Genomic DNA, 25,393 nt, shown 5'->3' on the forward strand with positions numbered 1-25,393 from the left:
ATTAAACAATTGTAAATGCCTCTGCCTAAAGGTTAATGGCTTTTTTTCTTCCAATCAAATAGTTATGTCAGAATTCCGCACGCAAATCTCAATCCGCAAGCGCTTTGATCTATGCAGGCGAGTAACTCCGACATCCGGCGGCACTTTAAACAATTTGACGACGAGCTGCAGGATAGCGATCAGACCTTCTCGCAATCTGTGCAGTATTCACGTCCCCGCCATCGCCCTTCTTCCATTAAAGACGCGAGCAATAACAGCGTTAAGCCCCTTCGTTGTCGGTTTCCGACCTCCGCCTTCTTCTCAGACTCGACGGATGATGACGTGTCAAGGCCGATCGCAACGTCTCCAAGCCGCTCTCAGCTATCAAGGAGTGCGTGCAATCGTTCAAAGTATACGAAGCATTATAATGTGCCGCTGCATATGAGTGTAGGGCCGAGAGAAGGGCAAATAGGGAAGACTCACATGCCTAGACTCCACGTTCACCCCATTCAATTCCCAATCACGCGCTCTGTGCTTTGGGATCGCCGTCCATTATCGGCTGGACCTATCAAGCTATCACTTGAGCAAATTCTTCTGCAATTTATCGTGTCGGCAGATGCTTTAAAGGAAATTTACAAGTTGTATCGAGAGAAAAAGGATGCACAGGACAATTATATCGTGCTTTGCTATTTGTATGGTAATGCGTCAATGGGAATAGAAAACAAAGTGCTACTTAAGCGAGTTATGAGGCACAAGGAGGACGTAAGAGCTGCTGGCATATGGTGTGTCCCGGTGCTTTCTATGGCGATTACTGAAGACAATTCTGAACTATTACGAAATAGCTACGTGAGTTCTGTTCAATCCGTGCAAAGCAGCTATCGTGACGAGTACACTGACGATGTCTCGTGTAAGCTTCAGCCTAAGCTGCTTGTGTTTCAATCGTCACCCCATGCCGCACAGCTTGAGTTTCAGCTTGAATGTGTCGCGTCTCCAGTTCTATTTACGTTTAATCTCGTTCGTAACTTGCCATTGCTCATGACGCCACTTGCTGCGACATTGGCAAAGCGCGACTTAACAATTCGGTCGGGAAATCTACGCTCAGGGTATCTCACGCTTGATTCGACGCGGAAGGCGGTTCCACTATTGAAAGTTGATCCCCTCGTGATGCAGTACCCTATTATAGGAGTATGGGTCTATGGTGTTCAGATTGATGACGCATGGGACGATGACAGAGCGCGACGACAGCTTGCCAGTCCGTTCTTGTACTTTGCTTGTATTGGCTTCTTGATGTCTGAGGCGATTCGAGAGCGGGTGGGGCCTGCAAAAAATACATTCTTGGTGGCATTATATCCTGCCAATGATCTTGAGTGTGTTGGAACAATTGGTACTTTGCCACGCTTTTTTGAATGTAGCTATTCATCCTTTTTGTCACCACCGGAGGAGCCACTACCATTAGAGCTCTATTCCCATCGAAGATCCTGTTTAGTCGGCGTTTCTAAATTCTCAACTGACGTGGAATTTATCTTGTCGGCTGCGACGACAAGGGAGTGGGAAGAAGCAAGACATCAAATGAAAATTCCGGCATCGCTTCGAACTGAAATAGATAATTTGGAATGTAAAAGGTCCCGATTAGGTGCTTATAAGGAACAGGAGCGCTCTGTGGCATTACAGGACATACGTTTAGTCTCAGTCGGTGATGAAGATCAAGTAGACGGGTTGAGTGGGTGGACAATTACCGATGATGCTATTAAAAAGAGTGTATCTCTTGGTCTTAATGGAGCGACTCCTGCACTGAAGTCCAAAGCTGAAAATGCGGCGTTTGCAAATGTTAATTTGGTAGATGATCAAGAGAATTTGCTAATTGGTGGGCAAGAGAAGTATGAGGCGAAGAGTGACAGTGATATTTCGAAAACATCCTCTTCGAAAAATGTAGAAGTAGCTACTGAAGCTGCAAAGCGTGTTGGTTCTTTTTATAATTCGAATAAATCCCGAAGTTGTTGTAAAACGCAGCAGCTTTTAACCATTCAGCACCAACAGATTCTTGAAAATCAGCAAAAACAGCTCCATGATATGCAAGATCAAATTTCTCAGCTGCGTCACCTTTTAAGTGTTGCACGAAGCGGTAGCAGTTCTGAAAGGCAAACAAATGCATCCCTTGATGACGGAATTGACGAATCAGGCGATAACAAGCTAAGTGTTGATGCGATACATACACATACTTCAAGTGCAGGGTGCAAGCCCGAGGATGGCAATACATGCTTGCAGCTGTCGATGGCTTCAGAATCCCAACGCAATGAAGACGATTCTGATTCTGACATAAATTCGCTATTTAAAGTTGAAAATGACAGAGACGATTCCATGGACTTTTCTCTCAGCTCTTTGAACTTGTCATCGATTCGCAGTGGCTCGGACGCTGGCTTGTCATCTCAATCGTCATCACCAGTAGGTAGACAAGCAAAGCAATTATGCCCTTTAGAAATGCATGATAAGGATTTAGCTGTTGAAAAGGCTGCTCATTCCGACGTTAATCGTTCAACCCGATCTGAACCGCCGGAAGTGCCAATGTCGAATGGGGAGACAGCCCAACAGCTCGCATTAAGTGAAATATGTGGCGATGACGAAGCAGATTCGTGCAAACTTCAAGAGCACGAAAATGCTGAGGAGAGGAGTGCTCTCAAATTATTTCTGGGTGAATTAGATGAATTTGGTTCGTCGTCAAATCCTTCAGCTGTCGATAATGTCGAAAATGTACATGCGAATATTCCAAATTTTGTGGTTGACAATAGAAGCAGAGGTGACAATGAATCTAGTGGCGATAAATTCTCGAAAATTGAGCGACTATTGTCACCTGACGCCTACCTTCGCAAAATTGGAGGCTTTGTCGACCTTCACAAGGGCTGCTTTACGACCCCGTCTCTCGATTTTCACAGCTTTTGCGTACCTCGGATCAAATATTCGACTGAGTCCCCAGAATACCCAATGTCCGATTCGGAAGACGAAGAGACTCGACTTATTGAGCGAAAGTACAAACAATTAATGGCAGCATGATTCTGCCAACGGGGTGAACCTTCCAAGCTGTAAGAGGCAGTTTCGTCGAGAAGTTATAAAGATAGACTGGGTGTTATGAAATGTGCCCGTACAAAATATTAAGACATATAGTCGTATGACTTGCCATTATGATAACACCGGAGCAATTAATTCGTCAAATGGCTGCTTCGTATCCAGCTGCATTGACGTCTGGTCGGTTTGCGGATCCTTCACGTACACGAGGTAGTCGGCGGGAAGCATGAACACATTGGTTAGCTGTCTAGAGGTGGCAGCATTTACCACGAACCTAAAGCGGTTCAAGTTGTAGATACCTGACGCCATAAAGCAAGCCTTAAGCTGAATTGTCACCTGACTGTTAGCAGCGAAGCGCTCAATTTGCTTTTTGGTGATGCCAGTCCAGAAAAATCGCGGCGGAGAACCATGAGGTGGAGAGGCGCCGGAATGCGTGACCGAGTGCAGTTTCGTTAGCGCTGACAACTTTGGAATTGAAGCCTGAGCTTCTTCGGGATGAAGCAATTCAATTGTCACGTCGAGAGGTGTTGAATTAGGCGCTGAATCGTTACAGATTTGCATCATGATATCCAATTCCGCCATCCTGTGCTTTGACTTTGAAACAGGGAATGCGGACTCGTGCAACTTGATCGAATCCTTGTATTTAAGCGTGACAGTCAAAGGACAAGAAGTTTCGTGCATCAATGGAAGAATCTTGACAGCCGTGAGGTTAATTTGACCAATCGCTCGATGACATGACACTTCGCTTGAGTACTCAGTCGACCATACGAGTACAAGATGGCCATCTGTTCCCAAATGCGATAGCAGCGCGTCTTTTGACGTTGGCTGCGGTTCCTGCTGTGACGTCGCGTCATTCCCGTCTCCGACCGCAGCATTTTTCAGTGCCTTGTTCTCTCTTCTCACACTCTGAATTGTTCGAAACCCTCCACTACGTTTGCCCCCGCTGGAATCACTCATTTCAGCGCCGCCAATTCGAACGAGTGCTGCAGCGTTTTCTAAGCACAAAAACTGTTGAATTGGCAAGTTTGCCGATAACTCGTTACTCTCTAGGCTAGACGTTAAAGACAATTTGCACCATTCTGATGCTTCCGCATAATTGCCGCGTCGACGCACCACGCGAAAATAACTTGTACTCGCTTCCGAAAAGCCAAGATGCAGCGAATCTCGCACCTCAGTTGATTTCTGAGATGCCATCCGACTCAAGTTTTCCACGGACCACGAGTTGCTGACGCATAAAAGCTCTTCGAGTCGCACAACGCTGCCAAGAACATTTGTTGTTGCATGATGATCTCGTCGCTGATTCGACACTGTAATGCCCAGGATGTACTCACCACGGGCACTAAAATTTGGCTCGATAGAGTACGATACGTCGATGCACGGAAGCAGGTCCAAGTCCAATTTGATCTTGACTGTGCGTGAGAGTGAGGGTATATGACTAACGGGTTTAGTTGTGTACTTAAAAAGAAGAGCCGCGAGATGGCGCCCTGCAACTAAGCCACGCGCCCATATTGTTACCTCCTCGCGCTCTCCTGGAGCGAGTACAACTTTACTCAAGTCCACGACGTGGCCGTTAGCCCCAACGTAGCCGCACAAATCTTCCACCGTGCCTGATTTCGATGTGCAGAGCTGCAAATCGGTACAGCAAACTTGCAGATTATGTAATGATGCCGTTCCTGCGTTAATTAATAAAGCTTTAAGCTTAATTAATTCACCAACAAATGATTCCGTAGGAACCACTTTGATTTCCACACCAAGCCATGGCATGGATTCGACAACATTAGCGATGAGGCTCATGTTTGGTGCTCGAGCGCGGGCTTCTCGGTGCGCTCGTGTATCGTTCAAAAGCGGTCCTGGGAGGTTAAACGCGTGCTCGCCTTGTACATCACCACCGCATATTGACCACCGGACGCCAGTCAACTTGAGCCTTCCACATATATGCGGGCAGACCGCAAGGCGCACTCGTTCTTCACTACATGGAAGCAGCTGGAGGTTCACACTATTAATTTCGACACGCTGTTCATCAGGCTCCAAGCTCTCAGGGACATCAAATACAATCGCTTCACCAGCACTCTCGAACGTTCCAAACAAATGAATATCTTCGACGTCCACAGCACAAGAAAGTGCATTCTTCATCACAAATTCAACGAAAATCTGCTCACCCTTCACGTAGTTTTCTGGCTGGGGAATTACTGCATTCTTTTTATTGCGGTACCCTGCGTAGAGATGCAAAGGCGCATACCAACTCTTGGCTTCTGTTTGTTCACCAGCCGCCATATATTGATGCAAAAGTTGTTGGTTGTCCATCATTTGTCCAAGGTCTCGCCACATTTCTGCTTCCAAATTATTGCCGTCAATCGAGCGGTCAATTCCAATTGCATTCGTGGCTGCAAACACAACAGTCGACTTTTCATCCAACTCAGGCATCCGTAAGTCTCTCACTAACAATCTTTTCACACCTCCATTGCTGCCTGTGATACAGACAGGTCCATTAGAAGATAAGGAAGATGGCGATGCGTCAGCACGTTCTGTCGCCAAAAATTCTTTGACCATTAGCCCAAAATCGTAAAGCATGGCTTCCTGCTGGCTTGCTGAATTGCGGCCTGTGCCAATTAATTTCAGAAACAAAATAATTGTAGCCATTCGGTCGTTCAACTTGTTTGCCTGTTGTGTCAGCATAAAGTTGATATGGTCTTCAACAAGGAACCAGCCGCTACAGTCGTAAATGGCACGTGCGAGAGAGTAGCACCTCGCCGAGTGTTTTTCATGCCCTAAAGTGTTGTAAACATGGCCCGCCATGACCATTCGGAAACCATATTTGCGAAACTTTGGTTGTCTTGCACGGACATCACATAGAGCGGCTCGCTCCATGAGAATAGCAGCGCATATTCCCTGCTCCATTGTTGAGCCACGAATCAGTGCCGCCGATGCATTGTCCATATAGTCAGTAAATAGCCCAGACTTGCTGAGGGCGTAAAATATCTCACCAGCAATTACTGCAATTCGAATTGCCAAGCGTTGAGTCAACACCGAAGGAGTCTTGGCATAAATGGCATTGGCCGAATCCAGAGCATTCGTTATTTGTATGGGAGATCCTTTTGTCATGAGTAAGCAAAGCGCAATCATCTCATTTGCGTTAGCACAATGAAGCATCGACTTGTCGGATTTATAGTCCTCTCGCACGAGTCGATACATTTGCAATGCCAGTTCGTAATCGCGCACAAGAAAAGCAGTGTCAGCCAGAAGACGCGTCTGAGACTCGATAGCGTCGCATTTGTATAGAATACGTCCGGATGCCGAAGCATGAGACGGACGCAAGTCCTTGGGTTTCCGAAGCCACGACTTAAACACATTCTTCACCCCTTTTTTCATGGCTGAAACAACTTCATTTAATTTAGCAATTCGCTTCTCTAGCGACGACACTAAGAAACGTAGTCCAAAGTCACGAACAAAAGCCTTGAGCTGGTCGACATCATCCCTTGACAATGATGTGCCGACCGTCTCATTGACTTGTGGGAATGTCTGGATCATTTGCGGAAACAAAGGCGGTCTCACGAACGGATTTTCTGTCCAAATTGTTGCACCGTGCGACGAAAAGGAGGCGTCGAGTAGCGAATTAATCCTAATTACGGTTCCATTGCCAGTGGCAATGTCTAAACTTGTTAGGATTGCATCAGGATCGATCGACGTGCCCATGGTCTCAAGCACATCGTGTAAAATAACGTAGTACTTGGGAATGGAATTAATGTCGTAGATTCCTTCTTGGAATGGAAGTGGAAGGTTTTCAGGTGCAGTCAGTTCTTCAAAACTATGACGTGGGTTCGGGTCCGTCGAACTCACAATCACTAACATGGCTACAGGATGACAGAGTAGACTAAATTCTTCACATCGAAATGTGTCCATGAGTGTGTGTTTAAACGATTTGTACCAGGGCATGGGGTCTGGATCATCCTCTGCGTCCGCGCCAATGATACGCAAATACGCCGGAACGTCCTCTACGTTGGCAACGCGTGGAATGTTTAGCTCCACTGCAGAGACCGCTGATGCATTGGGCTGTGGCGGGTAGCGCTTGACACTAGCATTGAGGTGTTCAGTCGCATCATTAATTCCTAATGTATGAAACTGACTGGCGGCCAAGAAACGAAAATTAAAGCGTGCGAGCTGGATTGGGTGCGTCACGGAGCGCAGCGGCGCATCGGCGTCATCAATGCGTGCAAAGCCGTTCAAAAGATTCGCAACAGAGAGATTGTTCTTCTGCGCGATGCGGTCAGCTTCTAACGTGGTGCACGTGAGCACAATAGGCGCGAAGGTGTCCTGAACCCAGCTTTCGACCGACTCCATCTGGAACGAGCGATGTAATAGCAATTATGGAACGAATTATTCATTTGAAAGGAGTCATAAATCTATTAAGTGTACGAAGAGGTCCCAATTTAATATGCCTACTTATGGTCTCGAAACCTGAATTCGAGTCTGAATAAATTCCCGGAGGTCAGCAGCGGCCCTTAACAGAACATAGAACAAGTTTTATAACATAATGCAAGCTAAGAAAATGAGACACGTACTTGTAGTAATTCGTATCTGGCGTATTGTAAAGCGTGCAATTGTCACACATCTTTTCGAGATCTGCCTTCAAGGCAGCTTTCGAAAGATAAGCCCCGCTATCAATGCGCTTGCTAACAAGCTGAAGGTCCACGGGCTCCTTGATATGATCAAGATAATCAACCACAACAGACGTGTCGACAGGTTCGTGAAAAGGCCACGCGCTTCGATGATTTGAAACGGCCTTAAGTAATTGCAAGAGCTGTGACTTAAGGCTGCCTTGGTCGCGAGTTCTGTAGATTCAAATAGACGGACAAAAAATTAGCAAAGAAGCTGTCTGCCACTGCCAGAATATAGTTAGCGCACCCAATCCGATTATTACGAATTGTTGCCTGAGACCATCCCGCTTCCTCTAGAAAGTACAATCAGCAGCCAGCTGCATAAAATATACACAATTTTGCAAGACAAATTCGAGAGCACTACTCACTGACACCAGAAACCATGTAGATATCCATCACCCTGTCATCTGCGAATGTGGTCAGACCAGGGTACACGGTCGATGCGCGAGATCGTTGATTTATTTTATCCTGAATTACCTGGTGTCATCACATTGTCATTAGCGTGTCAAACAGTCGATTTCTATAAAAAGCGAAGTAGGACGCTTACTTTACGCTGCTGTTGAATCATCGACGTAATTTGCAAGTAATTTATTTGAGTGTGAATTGTGCACTCCATCAAAGTTCCACCGTCGTAGTCTTTAATGTACCCATACCAATTCGGCCGGTCCATCGAAACACTCTTCGTGAAACCTTGCTTTTTAAAGTAGCCGATAGCATAATTGTCGGCATATGTCAAGAAGTGCGTTATACCTTTGGTCTTGACATACTCTTTTAAGTGATTCATCAGCCGTGTACCGTACCCTTTTACCTGATCGGAGGCATTAATGGCACAGAACGCAATCTCTGCAAAATGATTTGCCGTGAATGGCCTGTAGCAGATGCCACCAATAACGTGAATATTATTTTTTAAAAGAAGCATTGACTGGTGGTTCTTGTCGAAAACGAGCCGTACAATGTACTCCTTTGGCATCTTGGGGAGTTGTTTGGCAAAGATATTTTTTAACGTTGTTAGCTGAATCATATGCTCATCCGTTTCGTCATTTGTAATCACAATAAATCTCAAGCGTCCACTATCCTCCTCAACCTTGGCCATATCATCTCGAGAAATCATCATACATGGAGAATCAACATTTGTTGGTGAAGCAGCGCCGTTTCCGAGAGCACTTGAGCCCGCGATGTTGGCTTTTTGCTTCTTAGCAGCAGGTTCTGCTGTCCTTTTCAAGCTTTGACTTGATTGAGACTTAGATCCATGTAAAGCTTTGGTCTCATTCAAGATTGAATATTCGCTAATACTGTCTATCTCTGCATCGGCTTGATTCGAAGAAGTAAGTGTCTGTGTCTTAGGAGCAAAAGTACTCGCAGTATCTGATGCTTCCGCATGGCCTGTCTTCTGATCCCTTAGAGCATCATCTAAGTATTGAGAAGTGTTACTATGAACCGTAGCTCTGATCTCTTCCACCTCGACTTGAGCCATTTCCTCGTCAGTGTTTTGCTTGAACTCGTGCTGTGTCTCCTCCATATCGACGTCTCCAGGCTCACCATTTATTGCTGCATTTTGCTCTGGTTTAGTTTGTCCAATACCAACATCGTATGCAGACTGAACTTCGTCGATAAGATGCTCGGAGCTTTGAGTTATTTTTTCGGTAGCGTTGGCCCTCGCTATGGTAGCGTCCTTGACCATTGTCGTCATTAAAAATATTGGTGGGTTACTGCTCTCATTAAGTGCGAGCATTCCTTCTAAGAGATTAATTCTTGAATTTTAAAAACATATTTAAGTCGTTCATAAAAAAAAAGTAGTAACGCAATTTTACTGTCCGGCAATTATTGTCCCTTACTGAGCCGTGGTGACGACCAGCCCAATGGTTTCTTCACCGATCTTTGATAAACCACATATGTCGCATAGTGTGCCCTTGCACTTCGGTTTATACGCGGCGGCACAGTACGGACAGCGAACATCCGGCTGGCCAACGTAAATGGGCGTCAAATGGCGTACGTCCAGCACAAATGGCTTCAGGTCGTGGTAGTCGACGGCATGTTCGTTGCGAGCTTCTTTTTCAGCCTTCTGCAGCACTCTACGCGCCGTCAGACGCAGTTTTTCGTGGCGCGGATGCTGCGATACCTCGGGAATTTCCAGCAATCGCCGACAAAATGATGCCGCCGTGATAAAGTTGCTGGATTTAAAAGCATTTGTCATGGCGATCTTGAGCGTCAGCACTGAATGCGGCAATTGCAACTCACAGTGCGTAAAGTACGCAGTCAATTCAATGTTGCGCTTCGGATCGCTATCTAACGGAACAGCAGCCACCTCGGATCGAATACGGCAAGCCACGAGATACTCGCGACAGACGGCTAATAAACCCTTTACTTTCTCGGCTTCTTCCTTCGAGTCGACGGCTAAGAAGGGTATAGCGTACAAAATTGATTGGCAGTGCGTTTTGACGTCGTCGAATTTGGCACCAGTGAACGAGCGGTACGCGTGCTTGAGCATCTCGACGAGGGCTGTAAAGGACACAGCTACGGATGGCTGGCTCGCATCGTTACGCTGCAACCATGTGTGAAGCGGTGGGTAGTTGCTTTGTGTGGGCAACGATGCTGCACCACCTGAAAAGACTTGAAAAAACGTGGGCTTGAGCGGCTCAAAATTAATCACGCCGATCTGACGATGCAACAGCTGCATGGCGGTCTGGAATGAGCCAGCTACCACGTGATCAGCAGCTAAAGATGAGTTGCGCACCCACTGCACTGCTAGACTCGAACCAGCGGTAGGGGCTGCTACAAAGCCATCAGTGCTGAGACCAGCTAAGTCGTTTTCCAGCGCAGCCGTGTCTAGACCAAGTGATTGGTCATCAATCGTAAGCGAGTCATACAGATCCAAGTCGCCATCCATTTCAATATCCCAGGCATCCCCAGCGGCGTCCAGAGTCAAATCAATCGACGACTTGGGGGTCGAACGATCTTCTACCGAGCGGTGGTTAGTTTCTTGCTGGAGTGGTTGCAAACTGCGCTCGGCTTCGCGCTTTTCAGCAGCAATTGCATGATCTTGAATGGTTGGTTCATTGATCTCGACAAGCGCCCAGTTTTCGTTTTCAAGACGGCTGAGACATGGCGGCGGAGACAGCAGTGTTGGGTTTGAAAGCATCTCGCGCGCGAGAAATTCATCCACGTCAAAGTCAGGGTTCGTCTCCTGTAATTGTGCACGCAGCCGCTCGACATGATCGCTTAGGCCGTGTGTGGCAGCAGTCAATAATGCTAAACCAAATTGGCCAGCAGCTTCAAGTGTCACTACGCGAACTTCGACATCGCCAAGATACAAGGCATTGTGAAAACGCGCCATCACATCATTGCGTACCTCGGCAATTTTAAGCATTTTCTGAAGCTTGTCACGGTCTCCAGTAACCAGGTATAGAAAGCTGAGACGTTCAAAGTTCTTGGTACGCTGATACGCCATCTCCACGACCTGAATATTACCTTGACGTAGCGCTTCGACGCCCAATTGGTACCAGCATTTGTTGTCATCTAACTCGTATGCAGAATTCAGAGCCACTTCGAGATTACCGCAGGAAATAGCAAGTTTAAAGCGCGTCTTTTCGTCATTGACAAAGTGCAATGCAACTTCCGGGTAGCCTTTCTTGGTCAAATACGAGATAATCGCTTGGCCACAAAGCCGCGAGTGACGAACCATTCGCATCACCTCCGTGTAATTTTTCTTGTTTAACGCAATTTTAAACTCACATTCTGTAAGATCCACTGCCATCGTACGCATCTTTGCCTCACGATCGAGACAGTGAAGCTTCGAATCATCTAAGTGAGTTAAATACACTGGCACATCCAAAGTACGAATAATGCCACCGTCACCGTTCGCAAGCGAGTACTTGATATGGTTTAGGGTCGTGTAGACGAAAATCTCTGCGGGAGCGTTTGCCCAGATACCGCTCTTGATACGAACTGACTCGGTGATAGTGCTTAAGAGAGTAAGCTGTTTGTCTGCTAGTACGATAGAGTGCTTGCTGATCAACGCAACGTACTCATAATTAGGACTCCAGACAACGTACTTGACGCGTGCAGCCTGCACATCCGCCAGCACGCGACGGCTTTGCGTCTCATAGAGTACCATCTTGTCATCAATATGAAGCAGCACGCGGCCTACGATACCACCAAAGAATAGACCGTCGGCTGTGCCATTTGGAGGCGTAATCTTCTTAGTCACTTCATTCTGAAAGTTCTTAATAACGATATGCCGTGACTTGTCTAAGACTGCAAAGCGGTTGCGCGCGACAAAGACAGCATAGAGACCAGGACCTCGGCTCGACTCGGACGTATCTCCATTCGATCCATGCGTAAACGTCACGAGCTCATACGAGCCACCATCCGTATCGCTCGTTAGCAACACGCTACTTGTGCCTGAATTCTGATCGTACGGATTATAATTCATATGACGCGGGCAATTGCCCATACCGGTGCCAGCCGTACCCGTTCGTCGCACAGCCGCGACGGGAACGTCACTGCCATCTACAAACGAATACATGCGTATATAGCGCTCTTTCACATAATACGCGCGGCTGTCGTGAATATCCATCGCCGGGCGTTCACGTTCGAGCTTGAACACAATCATCCCGGAATCGTGACCAGCCGCGAGTAAATTTTGAGTCGGATGCGCTAAGAGCATCCAAAAGCGGTCATTTTCTCGCCGAAAGGTCTGTAAGCCCATGCGCTTGGAAATATCCCATACACGAATGGAACGGTCTTCGCTATTAGAAATGATCAATTCATGACGCGGGTGGAACAGCACACACGAAATATTGTTCGTATGTCCGCGCATGGTATCGACTTCCCATGCTTTAGTTTCATTCATGCGCCAGAGCTTCACTTGACGGTCATCTGCCCCGGAGACAATAAGGGGGAGTGTCGGATGGAAGCTGGCCCAATTTACTCCACGATCGTGACCTTCGAGAACGTACTTGACAATGGCATCACTAGCACCAAAGATATCGTGATTATTTGAGCGAGAAGAAGGTGGACCGACCATGTCGTCCATAGCTGAAGGCGCGCCACGCACGGTCTTTTTACGCAGACCTGTCGTGTCCCAGACTCGTACGGTCTGATCTAATGACGCCGAGACAATTAGATCGTCCTTGGGGTGAAATTGAGCACACATGACGTAGTGATTGTGACCTGTGAGGATTGATACGCAGGAGCGAGACTGCCAATTCCAGATACGAATGGTCTGGTCGTCACTACAGCTCAGGATCCAAGGATATTCTTGGTGGAATTGCACCGTACGAATATAGTCGAGATGGCCGAGCAGCGTAAAGAGACAGCGTCGGAGCTTGTAGTCCCATACTTTGAGTTTATAGTCATCCCCGCCCGATACGAACAAGGGCTGTGAGCGATGAAAATCCACACCGCGCACAGGTCCGTCATGCTCGTCAAAGCGATCGAGAAGTGTGCCCATGCGGTAATCCCATAACTGGATTACGCCATTATGGAGAGACGTAAGAATCCAGGGGCGACTCACGTGAAAAGCGAGGCCTTTCACGCGGTTGCTCTTGGATTCGAACTTGGTCAGCATTGCCAGCGGTCGGGTAGATATGCTGGATTGAGGAGCGACGTGGCAGATTGCAGCGGCACGAGATTGGCCGATATTTTTTTTATTATACAGCTTAAGAATATTGTTCACAATTGTTTTTTTTCGCTTCCAAGGCATGCGTTAACTAAATTCTCAATTACTATTTCTGCTTTGTAACGCAACAGCTGCGCACAAACGTTGAATGCCCGTGGAAATCTCTTCTTCGCTGTAAAAAGCGAACGATAGGCGCGCGCAATTGGTCAGCGCCACATTTGATACATCTTCATCATCCGTACCGAGCGAGCATCGGGTTCCAGGTGTAAAAGCTACACCGTGGTGGGATACAGCTTCCTTTAGTAACTGTTCAGCGTGCATGTTATCGGGCAAATGGAGCCACAAGAAGTATCCACCAGTCGGCTCGGTATATTTGACATCAGGACAGTATTTATACAATGCGTTACACATAGCGTCCTTTCGGCTACACAGAACGCTTTTTAAATGCTCGATGTGAGGCAACAATTTGTCTTGTTCCAGCACTAGGTAAATGATAGCCATCACGCATGTTGCCAACCGTGTGAATAATGCAATAAGAAATAAGCAACTAAGGCAAAAAGTCGCTTGCCTGTGTGAACGAGGGCCGCAGTGATGGGATTTTGGCCACCGCCGCTGCGAAGCGCACCGATTGTTGACAGAGCTTCAATTGTTTCGGTGCTGCTTTGAGCCCAGCCTGCAGTATTATAGTCGATTAGCGAGTGTCTACCAAGAAAAAGAAATCGAACTTATTAGCTGCTTACCAAGTCGTAGTCCTGGGGCAAGGATTTTTGAAAAACTTCCAAGCGAAACAATGAGGCCAGAATCATCATAGGAAGCGAGGGAACTGTATGCACTTCCATCGAAATGCAGTAAGTTATATGGCTCATCTGAAATGATATGAAACCCGTATGTTCGGGCAAGCGTTACAAGGCGTTGGCAGCGCATGGGCGACATAACACTCCCTGTAGGATTATGAAAAAATGGGACTGTATACAACAACGCTGGAACATCCCCAGCAATCAACTTTGCTTCCAGCTCGTCCAACTGAATCCAAAATGCTGTGTTAGGCGAGTCCCTCACTCGGATTTAAATTATGTGAGCAACTCTTACATCGATTCCATCGGTTTTAGTTCGAATACTCGTCATGCTAAGCCCAAGCTCTCGAAAAATATCGTGCGCCAAAAAATAGGTCGGTTCTTCCACAAAAACACGCTTGCGGGTCTTGGAAAATAACATAGCAGCATGTGATATAGCCTGGGAGTTGCCTGCCGTTACCATAAGTGTCTCGGGGTCAACTGCCTTCGTTGGATTGATTCCTGTTTAGTAGCGATATCAGATCATATAATGTTCCATTCTGACACATTATATACCTCTCACGACTTGAGCTATCTCTTTTCTGAAGCCAATGAAGCCCTTTGCGACTCCGTATTGCAGCATCATGGAGTCCTGAGTCGGCTGAAATTTAGCAATTGCAGCGTCGCGAAACATTTCCAAGGGAGGCAGCAAAGAAGCGGAGGGCTGACCCAAACCAAAATTAATAACATCGCTAGTCGTGTGTGTCTGAGCATAGCGAGATGACTGCACTGTCTTTACGAGGGTGCGACCCGTGCTAAAGCTGCGGAATAAATGGACAGCTTGTTGTGTTGGACGTACTAAGCGAGCACACTGCATAATTTAACTACGCTCACTCTAGTCGCTACAATACTTATATCAGTGCTTTGTTAATTATGAGCACACATTATGGAGAGATGCGTGGGTCATAACATGACAAACGTACTGACAAATTTGCATCCTGATGGTGTTTTGTTTGGCTTTTTTATACGACTAATTAGTCCCAAAAGTAACGTTTGTGTAAGAATTAAGTTGGCGCTTTTCCACCAGCCAATTTAGTGCGGCGGTACTGAAGTAGTTGTAAGGTCTCTTGAGCTCCTAGATCGGCTCAATTGGCATAAACTCTCCCAAGAAGACGTAAGCGAAATGGTGATCAAGTACGTACAGACATTTCATGATAATCGCCATGCACGAGCGAGAGAAGCAGTCAGGAATATTATCTTCTATATGCGATAGAAACGGCGCGAAGGCGCTAAATTGGTGCTTTTGACGTGTTCGCCCTCTCTCTCGCTCCAGCTATAAAACCATTTCTCGCAGTGCGTCCAATGGCAACTAGTGATCCTAATCTGTGGCGCTTGTTGGGTTCAGGACCGAAACTTGCTCGTTTAGCGAAAGCCGCATCTACCCCGGCCACGGCTCGCGCTACATTCGCCGCGATGGGTCAGCATACGTTTTCATTAATGCCAAGAGCAAATCGCTTTTTTTACAGCGCAAGAAGGCCACGAAGATCGTGTGGACCCTCGGCTGGCGTCGCATGAACAAAAAGCTCAAAGTACGAAAGTGTGACCTTTTTCTGGAGTTATTGCACAGATAACTTTATACGATTGTTTTAAACTCTAATAGGTTGAGGAATTTAGTCGTCGTCGTGCCCGCAAGACCCTCAAGACGCAGCGTGCCATCGTAGGCGTCTCGGCTGATGATGTAAGTTTTCTAGTCCGTTAAAGTACGTATTACGCGGTTTTACCATTGCGTTGATTTGTTACATGATAGATTCGTAAAAAGCGTAACCAGAAGCCAGAGGTCCGTGCTGCTGCCCGAGCCGCCTTAAAGGAGGCCAAGGACCGAAGCAAGGCCAAGAAGTCGGCGACAAAGGTCGAGCACACCATCAAGGGCGCCAAGGGCGGCAACGCTCCTCGAGCTCAGAAAAAGTCGGGCAACCGTGGTGCCATCTAAGAAGTTACCTAATGGAGGATTCATATTTTGCTTGGGAGGATTGCCATTTCTCTTAAATGCTAAATGTTGACAAAAGAGCTCTTTTGATATTGTTTCGTGGCATTAGATGCACCAATTGTCTCAATAAGTGTGCGTTACCTAAGACGCAAGAATGAACGATGTCGGACTTATTGTCAGCTAAAGAGGAGATTCAAAAGATATCCTGCTGAGCGTTCCTTTTAACTTTGAGGAAAGCTAATAATTCCCTGAGCCGTCCTTTCCTAGACTTAAATCTACTGTATTAACAGCTAAACCGTTATCGACATTTGTTAAGTATACATTAGATACTTGCAACGCTGTCATTGTGAGAAAAGGATAGCCGTTACTAAATAGAATTATAATCACGCACGATATGATATGATTTACAGTCCAGAAGTTGCAGGCTTGATGAAACTTGAGTCGCTTAGCCGTACTATAAATGGTAAGTGGTTTTGACAGTGCACACAAGCCCAAGAAGCAATCCCATGTGCACGCCCACACGAATGAGTAGCCTAGGCTTTAATGCATCCTTTGCAAATTTAACAACGTGAGTAAGAGTTATAATTGCTACAACCACGCAAGTTATCCGTATCGTAATAATGTAAAATTTATTGCCATTTATTTGAAAGTTACGCTTGTTGATTCGATTTACAATGTAGATCTGATGCGACCCAAGATACTAAAGCTTGGAGAAGCTCTTTGTCATGCTGCTTAAGCTCATTATTTTCTTCTGAAGATGATTTTGCACCAGTGTGTTGCGCGTTGTCATGAAGATGGTCTAAATGTCGAAGAAATGCAGCATATAATCGCTTGCGCAGCAGTGCAATCCAACGCGCATCATCAAGAGAGCTAAATTCATATACAATCCAATCGTCAAGCACAAGCAACCACTTGCAAGTCTCTTTTGACGTATCATTCTCCGCAGACTGTGCCTCAATTTTCCCCGACTCTAAACAACCCATCAGAAGCACCTGTAACAACACTGATGGCAATTTCGTTGCATACTTTGCAAGACGCGTACGCTCGGACTGCATCATTTCATGATATACGAGCCATTCATTTCCTTCGTCTTGCATATGGCCATACCTGACATTTTTCTTCAGAACATTCCCAGCGGTCCATACGACTATACACGTGCCGTCTAATTTCACCTTGACCTTTTCTTTCGAAATCCAATTGCGGCTCACTCCACCGGAACGAGAAAATAAAGCATTGGGATACATTCCAATACTAAGTGCCATCAAGTACGGAGCAATGCTATTCATCGTGGCTACTGTGCCCGCCGCTGGCATTGAAAGTAGCTGAGTTGCTGGCGAAACTCCTATTCTTTCCAATTCTTGTTGGAGCTGTTTATAAATCGATACAAGTTGTTCAAGTGTCTGTCGGTGCAATTTGTATTGAGCACAGAAAGCATTCGTTGTCTTGAACGACGAACGTGTTCGCACATCGACGTATGCTTCAAATGCTTTCCATAAAACAAAATGATCGCTTTGAAGCATTAAAGCTGGTGGAGACTTGTTTCGAGCAAACGCAAGCTTTGACGCATTGACTTGGCGCTGTTCTTCAGGTGTCATACCAAGAAAATTGATAAAAGGGTCGCGATAACCGCTTAGCGTACACGTGGTCTGCAGCATAGCGTCGAGACAGCCAAACGTGTGGCCCCACAGCAAAAGTTTTGCCATTTGCACCGAGACCCCACTACTACAGATTTGCGCCAAATGCCAACCCAGCAGTGTCAATGCTAATTTTCCGTCGGCACCGATGCCAAGTGCTCGCATGTGTTCTAATCGCTGTAGCGACACATCAATCGAAGTTTCGTTCGGTGCATCCATTGCTTGCAGCAAAAATTCTTTTGCGTCGCGAATATCAAGCTTCTTTTCGAGCTGGAGAAGCTTGATCTGCAAAAGAAGCTCTTCTAAAGGCGTCGTCAATAATTCGGGCTGCAAAAACTCTTTCATGCCCGAATCAAATCGAGCCTTTGAAAAGAGACGAAAGCAGATACCTGCACGCACTCGACCCGCCCGTCCTGTTCGCTGCACACAGTTGGCACGAGCTACCCATGTTGTTTGCAGGCCCATCACAAACGACGAGCTTAAAGTCGCAGCCAGCGCATGCGTTTGCTTTGATTTGCCACAATCGATTACAAATACAACATCTTCGATCGTAAGGCTCGTTTCGGCAATGTTGGTTGCAAGCACGAGCTTCCGCTTACCGTGAGGCGGAGTTAAAAATGCGCGGCGTTGCTCCTCATTAGACAAACGCGAGTGAAGAAGCGCAATTTCATACTTGTAAGAGGTTGCTGGGGAATTTAGCACAGCCCGCTCCATAAACGAAATTTCTTCCCATCCTGGTAAAAAGACGAGAATAGCTCCATTTTCTTTTTCGTCGATTGGAAAGGTACGGTCCACAAGGGAAAGAAGCTGAAGCAATAGATCATAGTCTACAGCATTGTCCTGCCGAAGGGCATCAAGCTGCTTCATGTATGACGACAGCAGTGCATCTTTTGCTTCGTCAGTGATACCACTGAGTACCGCTTGCAAGAAATCCCCCATCGAAGAGACAGGCACGGATACAGGGATAAGCTCAGTAGCTGCTGGTGCATCATAATCAATAAGGTGGTCCCCAAAGCAGCTCGCCACGTGTATGCCAAATGCTTCGACGTCTTTCAATCTGGCACTCCCACATAGCGGACACTCTAGATCAAGATTTTCAGAAACACTAGCTGTAACTTGCCCATGAACAGTACTTTCGATGGATCCAAGACTTGAGAAGTCCATCATAGGCACGACAGACCTTCGGTCTTTTTCAAGCAATGCAAGCACGTCTTCTAAGAATAGCGTCGTGACAGGAAAGGTTGTGCCACCGACCATTTGCAGAATAGGAGCTGGAAAATCTGGTTGGAAATACTGTGAAAATTTCTCGACCTGGATCGTCGCACTCATTAGAATCACCTTTAGCTTTGGTCGCATTTTTAGAATTGCTGTCTTGATAAGAATGAGCAAAAAATCGGTAAACTGGTCACGCTCGTGAACTTCGTCGAGGATGATGTGAGAAAATCCTTGCGCCAATGGATCGTTTTGAAGCCACTTAAGTAGCGTTCCTGTTGTACAGAAAATCAGCTTGGTCCGCTTTGCATCATAGTTCGAGTCAAACCGAATGGCATGACCCACTTCCTTTGAGTCAGTTCCAGATCGTTCCCGTGAGACGCGCTCAGCAAGGGAGATGGCACTGATACGTCGAGGCTGAGTGCAGAGAATTCTCGTTTCTTCACCACGTCCTCGCGCCAGTGCGTCGTCCAGCAGAAACTGAGGGATTTGCGTCGATTTTCCGCATCCGGTGTCTCCCGATACTACCACAAGTTGGTTATTCTCAACAAGTCTAAGAATCTCATTTCGATATCCATGCACTGGCAGCTTCATCGCTTCCGTACGTAAAGTCTTCTGAATCTTGATTTTCGTCTCTTTAAAGTGGCTCAAAAGCGGCTTGAATAATGGTTTACCATTTCTTCCTGACCCTTTCAAAGGAGCCGACGCTAAAGGAGTCAGATCCTTGGCACAGTATGGATCCGCGACCTCGTCGCTAATGGGACTGGGGTATTTTGCCATGTACGTCTTCACTATAGGCGGAAACCAATCATTTTTTGCTGCATCAAGATGCACAGATGGAAGTCGCAGGGAAACCTTCTCCATAGACGAGTTCTTCTTTACTTTCGCCACGTGGATAAAGCGGCCAGCGCCCTTCTTGCCCGAACTCTTTGAAAAAAGTCCGTACTTTTGCGCCATCGAGTGGATGTAGCGGCGCTGCGTGTTGTCATACGAAGAAGAAAAACTTATTTCAGTATGTTCGTTCCCGTCTATTAAAGCTTGAAAAGCCTCATGAATCTCCATTGTAAAACTCTCTTCCAGATTAATGGCGGGTTCCGACGAACTTTGCGGATTTAAGGTGCCACGACTGCTTATGTGCGCAGGTACATAAGACCGTTGCCCTCGTCCAGCTCTACCTACTCGTCCGCGACCGCCAAAACGGCCTCCATGGTTGGGATTACCACTGTCTCTGTAAGCGCTGTTGCGCTGCATTGCGGTAACTTGTCAGTGTGCTCATTCAAAATTATCACACCAATTAAAAAAGAGAGAATTTACATAATGGTAACAGCATCTTTAAGATCAAAAGTTTTCGGCCGCCAGATATATATCTGGCGGCGAAAACATTAGTTACCCATAATAAATGGGATTTTGAGTATTTAACTATTTTAGAAAAGGATAAAAAAGTATTTTACCCATAAAGTAAATGTATCCCAACAACGGTTCTCCAACCGATGTGTGTCCCATTACACCCTCCCCCATCAGACTGTTGACACCAAGTGACAACAATCGCTTCATCCTCTTTGAGGTTAGAATATACCGTTTGGTTGTGTGCTGCATTCCCTTGTCCCATGACAATAAAGCGTGAGTCACAGACTCTGAGCACCTTCCTCGATGATGAGGGAATTTTTGACTTTGGAAGTCACTCTCCATCAGAGGGTGAGGAGAAAGGGCGTCGCTCTTACACGCCATCTCCTCCGGATGAACGTCGGTGGCCCCAAATCCGTTCCCAGAACGTGGTGCCGCTGAATTTCTAACTGCATTGAGCAGGACACATGACCCTCAGTCCAACATCATTACAAATCCGCTCGATGATGAGCAAGAGCGGATTATAATCATAGAGGAACAAGCTCGTCGTCGATCCGCCGAGATAGCGAAAGCTATGCCTCATAGTGAATATAGATTCACTCCGCTTAGTGCAAACGAGCGTCTCAAAGAGATCGCGGGTCACAGCTTGGCCATCTGGCCCTCCGGTGAAACGGTGAGAACGCCAGAGGAGATCGCTGCTCGCGACGCTCTTCACGAGCGATACCTTACGCCAAAGGTAGTGACGCGAAGCCAGTATCTGACGCGTTTACGTGATCAAGCCCGTGGGGCTTCGGTGACCTCAATGAGGGGAATTCCGATCGTTTGTTTGCAAATAGACAAGGAGTGAAAATGAAGTCTCATTTGAGAACTGGGTTCACTGAGCCCGCCGCCTTCGTAATTTTGGAATTTCAGAGATTCTGCGGATGCGGCCGATGTTCGTTTGGAACGGAAGCTTCGATTCGATTTCGCCAAGCTTAAGGCCAAAGGCCAGTTACGTTCGGCATTTATGCGACAAAACGAAGAAAGCCTAGCCGATATTTCAGTGCTACGGTTGACCGCACAACCATGGATCGAAGCCGCACTGAGGCTTTAGATCCACCTAATCCCACGTCTAGTGGTGAGAATCGTCGTTTGACGCAAGTTGACTCTAAGCTTGGCGCTTAAAACGTCAACGACGTACGGGCAATCTTGCCGAAGAGGAACCTCGAACTCCCAAGAGTTTTACAGGAGAGGGGTACCCTAGCCACTTCACCAGATACTGGTATTGGTCCTTACGACGACGTCGCACTAAAAGTTGCTCCACATGAAACTGAAGGTTCCCCCGCGTATCAAGGAGCGTGGGAGGGGGCCGAAATTTCGGCGGAAGCATTTGATGCTTTAAGGCGCGAGGTGGAACTTCTTTGTGAGGTCCTTGCTCGGATTGAAAGCTCTTTTAAGGCGGTTCGGGACCGTCTTTCAACGTTGAACGCCAGTAGCCTCGTTAAGAGGGCCAGCTGGACATCCTGGTGAGGATGCAGCAATCTGCGGCACGACCGCCTGTCTCGGCGCAAGCGCCTTCAAGTCCACGCGGGAAGGGTCCCGATATGGCTCAAGCAAGCCAACGTAGAACACTGGGTGTTTGCGCAGCTTGCTCGGAAGGTTTAGCGTATAAGCTAGGCCCTTTTGGCCACGACCGTAAATGGTCCAATAAAAACGCGGGCGCAATTTGGCTTGAAGACCGCGGAAACCAAGTTGGTAGGTAGATTTTTAGCGTTTGGTAAAACTCGGTCTCTGACCATATAAGAATTAATACAGCTTCTGTTTTTGGCATCTGCTTGTTCTTTTTGTTTGTCTTGGCTATCAGCCATCGCAGCTGCTACATGTCTTAAGACACTAAACTGCGTCGCGAGAAACTCGCTTACTTGTTTCCAAACGGTAACAGGGCTGATATCAGCAAGCCTATCGGCCAACTCTCCCCCACCAAGCCCTGAGCTACGCAGTAGTATCGTTAATGGAACGCATGGGTGGGTGAGACTGTTGACATGGAACGGAGTATAGCCTGTAGAGGCATGTACAGCGTTAGTTAACGCAAACTCCACCACTGGGAGCATTAAGCTTCAGCGCTTTGGTATCTGAGCACACACACTGTGTAAAACGTCTTCAATGACGCGATTGACGCGTTCAGTTTGACCATCGGTCTGCGAATGGTTTGCAGTGGACATATCCAATCTGGTGCCAAGCACTCAGAAAATCGATTTCCAGAATTTACCCTTGAAACGGGGGTCCCGATCAGAGACAATTGAAACTGGCAAATCGTGTTGTCGAAACACGCGATCAATAAAACAGCCTTGCTGAACCCTCACCATCAGTGATATCCGGCATGGCCGCTAAGTGAGCCATTTTGCTAAGTCGGTCAACAAAGACACTATGCCGGAGTTACTGGCTGAATCGTTCAATAGACCGAAAACAAAACCCATACTAATGGACTCCCAACAATTTATGGGATACGGGGAGGATCGCCATTTGACGCAGCAGCATGCGCCGAGGGTTTAACTCGTTGGCAAGTTTCGCATGTGCAAACACATGTGCTGACCCATTTATATAGTTTGGGCACCAAGAAATCTGGCTTCCAGAGCCGTAGGTCTTTTCTCTACCGAGATGACCACCAAGGACAATATCGTGTGCCTCAGAGAGGATTCGGTACTTCAAATCCTCATCATGAGGAACAACGGCACGCGGGGGGTCCGCAGTGTCTGTGCAATAAAGCAACAGGTCGTTATCGATAGATAATTGATGTGACCTTGCACGCAAACGCGCCGGCAATTTACTCCTGAATCAGAGTTCTTTAGAGCTGGTAGCAGAGCTCACACTGTTCATCCTTGGCGTAAGCCGAAAGGATTAATTCAGAAATAGGCGACATGATAGTCGTTAAATGAGAGAGCTCATAATCCGGCCTGCGTGATAACCCAGCCAAAGCATTCTGCTTGCTAGGCTTATACTTCACCTCGAGATTGTATTCCGCGAAAAGGATAGCCATCGGGCCATTCTCGCGGGAGATGGGGCGACTTAGTTGCCATGCGTAATGACGCGTGATCTGTATATATCACAAACGGCTTTGAGCCGAGCAGATGAACTCTGAATTTGACGAGAGCATACTTTATAGCTAGTAACTCTCTGTCATGAACTGGCTTGTTCTTTCCGCAGCTTTAAGCTGTCAAGACTAGAATGCAATAACACGTTGACGCCCATCAACATCTGTTTGTAACAGAGCAGTGCCAATGGCAAAATCCAATGCGTCACAGACGACACTGAAAGGCGCCAGGATCGCGGCATGGATAATACTATCCTTAATTGCTCGAAAAGCATTATGTTCTGTGGTATTCCAGCACCATTCTGTATCCTTTTTAAGGAGATTAGATAATGGCCTAGCCATATCAGCGTAATTTTCGCTGTAATTTGTGTAAATAATTGGCGAGACCCAACCCTTAAGCAAATCCTTTTGGTTTCTAGGATCCGACCAATCTATTATGGCTTTTGCCTTAGCGGGATCCACTCTAAGGACTCGCTTTCCAATGAAGCATCCTAAAAAAGGAATTTCGTCTAACCGACCCTGCTCCGCACGACTATGGACAAAAATGTCATCGAAATAAGTCTGTGCATAACCTCGATGAGGGCGGAACAGTTGCGTCACTACACGATTGAGGTGCTAACCGCTGTAAGTGGAATATCGCTAGCTCGCCAAAGAAGTTGGTACGAATTATCGACTACGCCCAGTGCACTGTTCATTGTACATTCCACCATATTGATCTGAAGAACATCCTTTCTAGAAATGTGGGTTTGTGCTGGTATAATGGCAACGTTAAGCTTATTATAGGGCATGTACAAAGCGCCATTTACCATTTGGCTTTTTGACACAAAATGTCGGTGTCGAATGAGGAGATTTGCTCTCTCGTACCATTCCAGCCTCGTGCTTAGCACGGAAGAAATCGTCAATGACGTCACACTGGTCCTTTGGTAAAGGCCACTGTCGTGTGACACAGTATTTGGCTCCAGCTTGAATGGTCAGTTGATAACAACCATCGACTATTTTGAGCGCAATGTACATCGTACATCCCACCATATTGTTTATAGGACATCCCCCCATTCTAGGCATGAGTATTAAAGCCGGGATAGAAGCAGCGTTAAGCTTATTAAGGATCCTAATCAATTTAAATGACGGACACCTCTATCCGGGGTACAACGGATGGTGGATTTTTACATACCACATCTTTGAATTTCTTAACTAAGGAATAGAATGGATCCGTAGGATCTTCAAGGATCGATCATCCTCTTCGCGCAATAAGCGCAGCTTTTATGTCCTCCAGGACACCCTCTATTTCCTCAGATGTCTTAACGTTGACAGCTAGAGGGCGAGCCTTCAGCTCTGATTCAGGTACAGAGATGTACCGAGCTGGCATAGATGCCGCAACGTGATATTTACCTGGTCGATGAAGGAGGATCCATATCGTATGAAGGCTTCAAGCCTTGCATGCAGGACCTCTGGTCCCTGGGATATAATGAACTCTGCATGTTTAAGCCCAAACAAAGTTTTGAGCTTGTCATACCCGCGCGCGTTGCGCCTCCAAAAGTTCTGGAACCTTTTCCATTTCAGAAACAAACTTAGTCTCATAAAGAGAAAAAATCTCAGGCGTAAATTGACTACGAGTGCTACCACGTGCAGCGGAGCCCTTGCTCCTTAAGTCAGAGGAAGACTTATATACTCAAAGAGTCAGTCAGTTCTATAAAACTAGTAGCTGTAACAACCCAGGGAGTCATACAAACTAGTATAGCTTAGTGAATCCTGGTTTAAGGGATTCACGGGTTTGTAGAACCAAGTGGCAACTAGTAAACACCTCAGAAAGGCTTCTGTCTCTCACAGATCAATGCGCGAGCCTTACGAAGGCACTAGACGATTCAAGATCAAAAGAGGAACTGAATTATATTTACTTATATATATCTAGAACCATACCCTAGCTAATTTAAACTAGATTTCGGCCACCAGATTTATGTCTGGCGGTGATTAAGTAATTACCTATTTTAGGTAGGATAAAAGGGTATTTCACGTATCAAGTAAATGTACCACAACAACGGTTCCAACCGATGTGTGCCTC

General features: G+C 46.7%; 8 protein-coding genes across 8 annotated transcripts; 3 read left to right on the forward strand and 5 right to left on the reverse strand.

The window, feature by feature from the left end:
* Positions 1-111: 111 nt before the first annotated feature.
* Positions 112-3,027, forward strand: CCR75_000069 (uncharacterized protein; the record flags this gene model as incomplete). The annotated part of the gene is made up of 1 exon (XM_067958177.1): positions 112-3,027. One exon carries the CDS (start codon positions 112-114, stop codon positions 3,025-3,027), a length of 2,916 nt encoding a protein of 971 aa, XP_067816783.1.
* Positions 1,919-7,328, reverse strand: CCR75_000068 (uncharacterized protein; the record flags this gene model as incomplete). Its single annotated transcript, XM_067958176.1, has 2 exons — positions 2,199-7,328; positions 1,919-2,110 (listed from the first exon to the last, which is right to left on the reverse strand). Exons 1-2 carry the CDS (start codon positions 2,337-2,339, stop codon positions 1,919-1,921), a joined length of 333 nt encoding a protein of 110 aa, XP_067816784.1. The 5' UTR covers positions 2,340-7,328.
* Positions 7,329-7,413: 85 nt separating this feature from the next.
* CCR75_000067 (uncharacterized protein) lies at positions 7,414-9,384 on the reverse strand (the record flags this gene model as incomplete). The annotated part of the gene is made up of 5 exons (XM_067958175.1): positions 7,414-7,537; positions 7,599-7,868; positions 7,942-7,987; positions 8,063-8,171; positions 8,242-9,384. 5 exons carry the CDS (start codon positions 9,382-9,384, stop codon positions 7,480-7,482), a joined length of 1,626 nt encoding a protein of 541 aa, XP_067816752.1. The 3' UTR covers positions 7,414-7,479.
* Positions 9,385-9,425: 41 nt separating this feature from the next.
* On the reverse strand, positions 9,426-13,263 carry CCR75_000065 (uncharacterized protein; the record flags this gene model as incomplete). The annotated part of the gene is made up of 1 exon (XM_067958173.1): positions 9,426-13,263. The coding sequence occupies one exon, from the start codon at positions 13,261-13,263 to the stop codon at positions 9,526-9,528; it is 3,738 nt and encodes a 1,245-aa protein (XP_067817070.1). The 3' UTR covers positions 9,426-9,525.
* Positions 12,719-13,080, forward strand: CCR75_000066 (uncharacterized protein; the record flags this gene model as incomplete). The annotated part of the gene is made up of 2 exons (XM_067958174.1): positions 12,719-12,785; positions 12,887-13,080. The coding sequence occupies 2 exons, from the start codon at positions 12,719-12,721 to the stop codon at positions 13,078-13,080; spliced, it is 261 nt and encodes an 86-aa protein (XP_067816753.1).
* Positions 13,264-13,310: 47 nt separating the features above from the next.
* On the reverse strand, positions 13,311-15,080 carry CCR75_000064 (uncharacterized protein). The gene is made up of 4 exons (XM_067958172.1): positions 14,664-15,080; positions 14,404-14,609; positions 14,055-14,337; positions 13,311-13,987 (listed from the first exon to the last, which is right to left on the reverse strand). The coding sequence occupies exons 1-4, from the start codon at positions 14,962-14,964 to the stop codon at positions 13,815-13,817; spliced, it is 963 nt and encodes a 320-aa protein (XP_067817071.1). The 5' UTR covers positions 14,965-15,080; the 3' UTR covers positions 13,311-13,814.
* A 190-nt stretch (positions 15,081-15,270) lies between these two features.
* CCR75_000063 (uncharacterized protein) lies at positions 15,271-16,338 on the forward strand (the record flags this gene model as incomplete). Its single annotated transcript, XM_067958171.1, has 4 exons — positions 15,271-15,281; positions 15,493-15,676; positions 15,748-15,825; positions 15,895-16,338. 4 exons carry the CDS (start codon positions 15,271-15,273, stop codon positions 16,075-16,077), a joined length of 456 nt encoding a protein of 151 aa, XP_067817068.1. The 3' UTR covers positions 16,078-16,338.
* A 386-nt stretch (positions 16,339-16,724) lies between these two features.
* CCR75_000062 (uncharacterized protein) lies at positions 16,725-20,171 on the reverse strand (the record flags this gene model as incomplete). Its single annotated transcript, XM_067958170.1, has 1 exon — positions 16,725-20,171. One exon carries the CDS (start codon positions 20,169-20,171, stop codon positions 16,725-16,727), a length of 3,447 nt encoding a protein of 1,148 aa, XP_067817069.1.
* Positions 20,172-25,393: the final 5,222 nt, after the last annotated feature.

The sequence above is a fragment of the Bremia lactucae genome, linkage group LG4, assembly GCF_004359215.1.
Source record: "Bremia lactucae strain SF5 linkage group LG4, whole genome shotgun sequence".
Lineage (NCBI taxonomy): Eukaryota > Oomycota > Peronosporomycetes > Peronosporales > Peronosporaceae > Bremia > Bremia lactucae.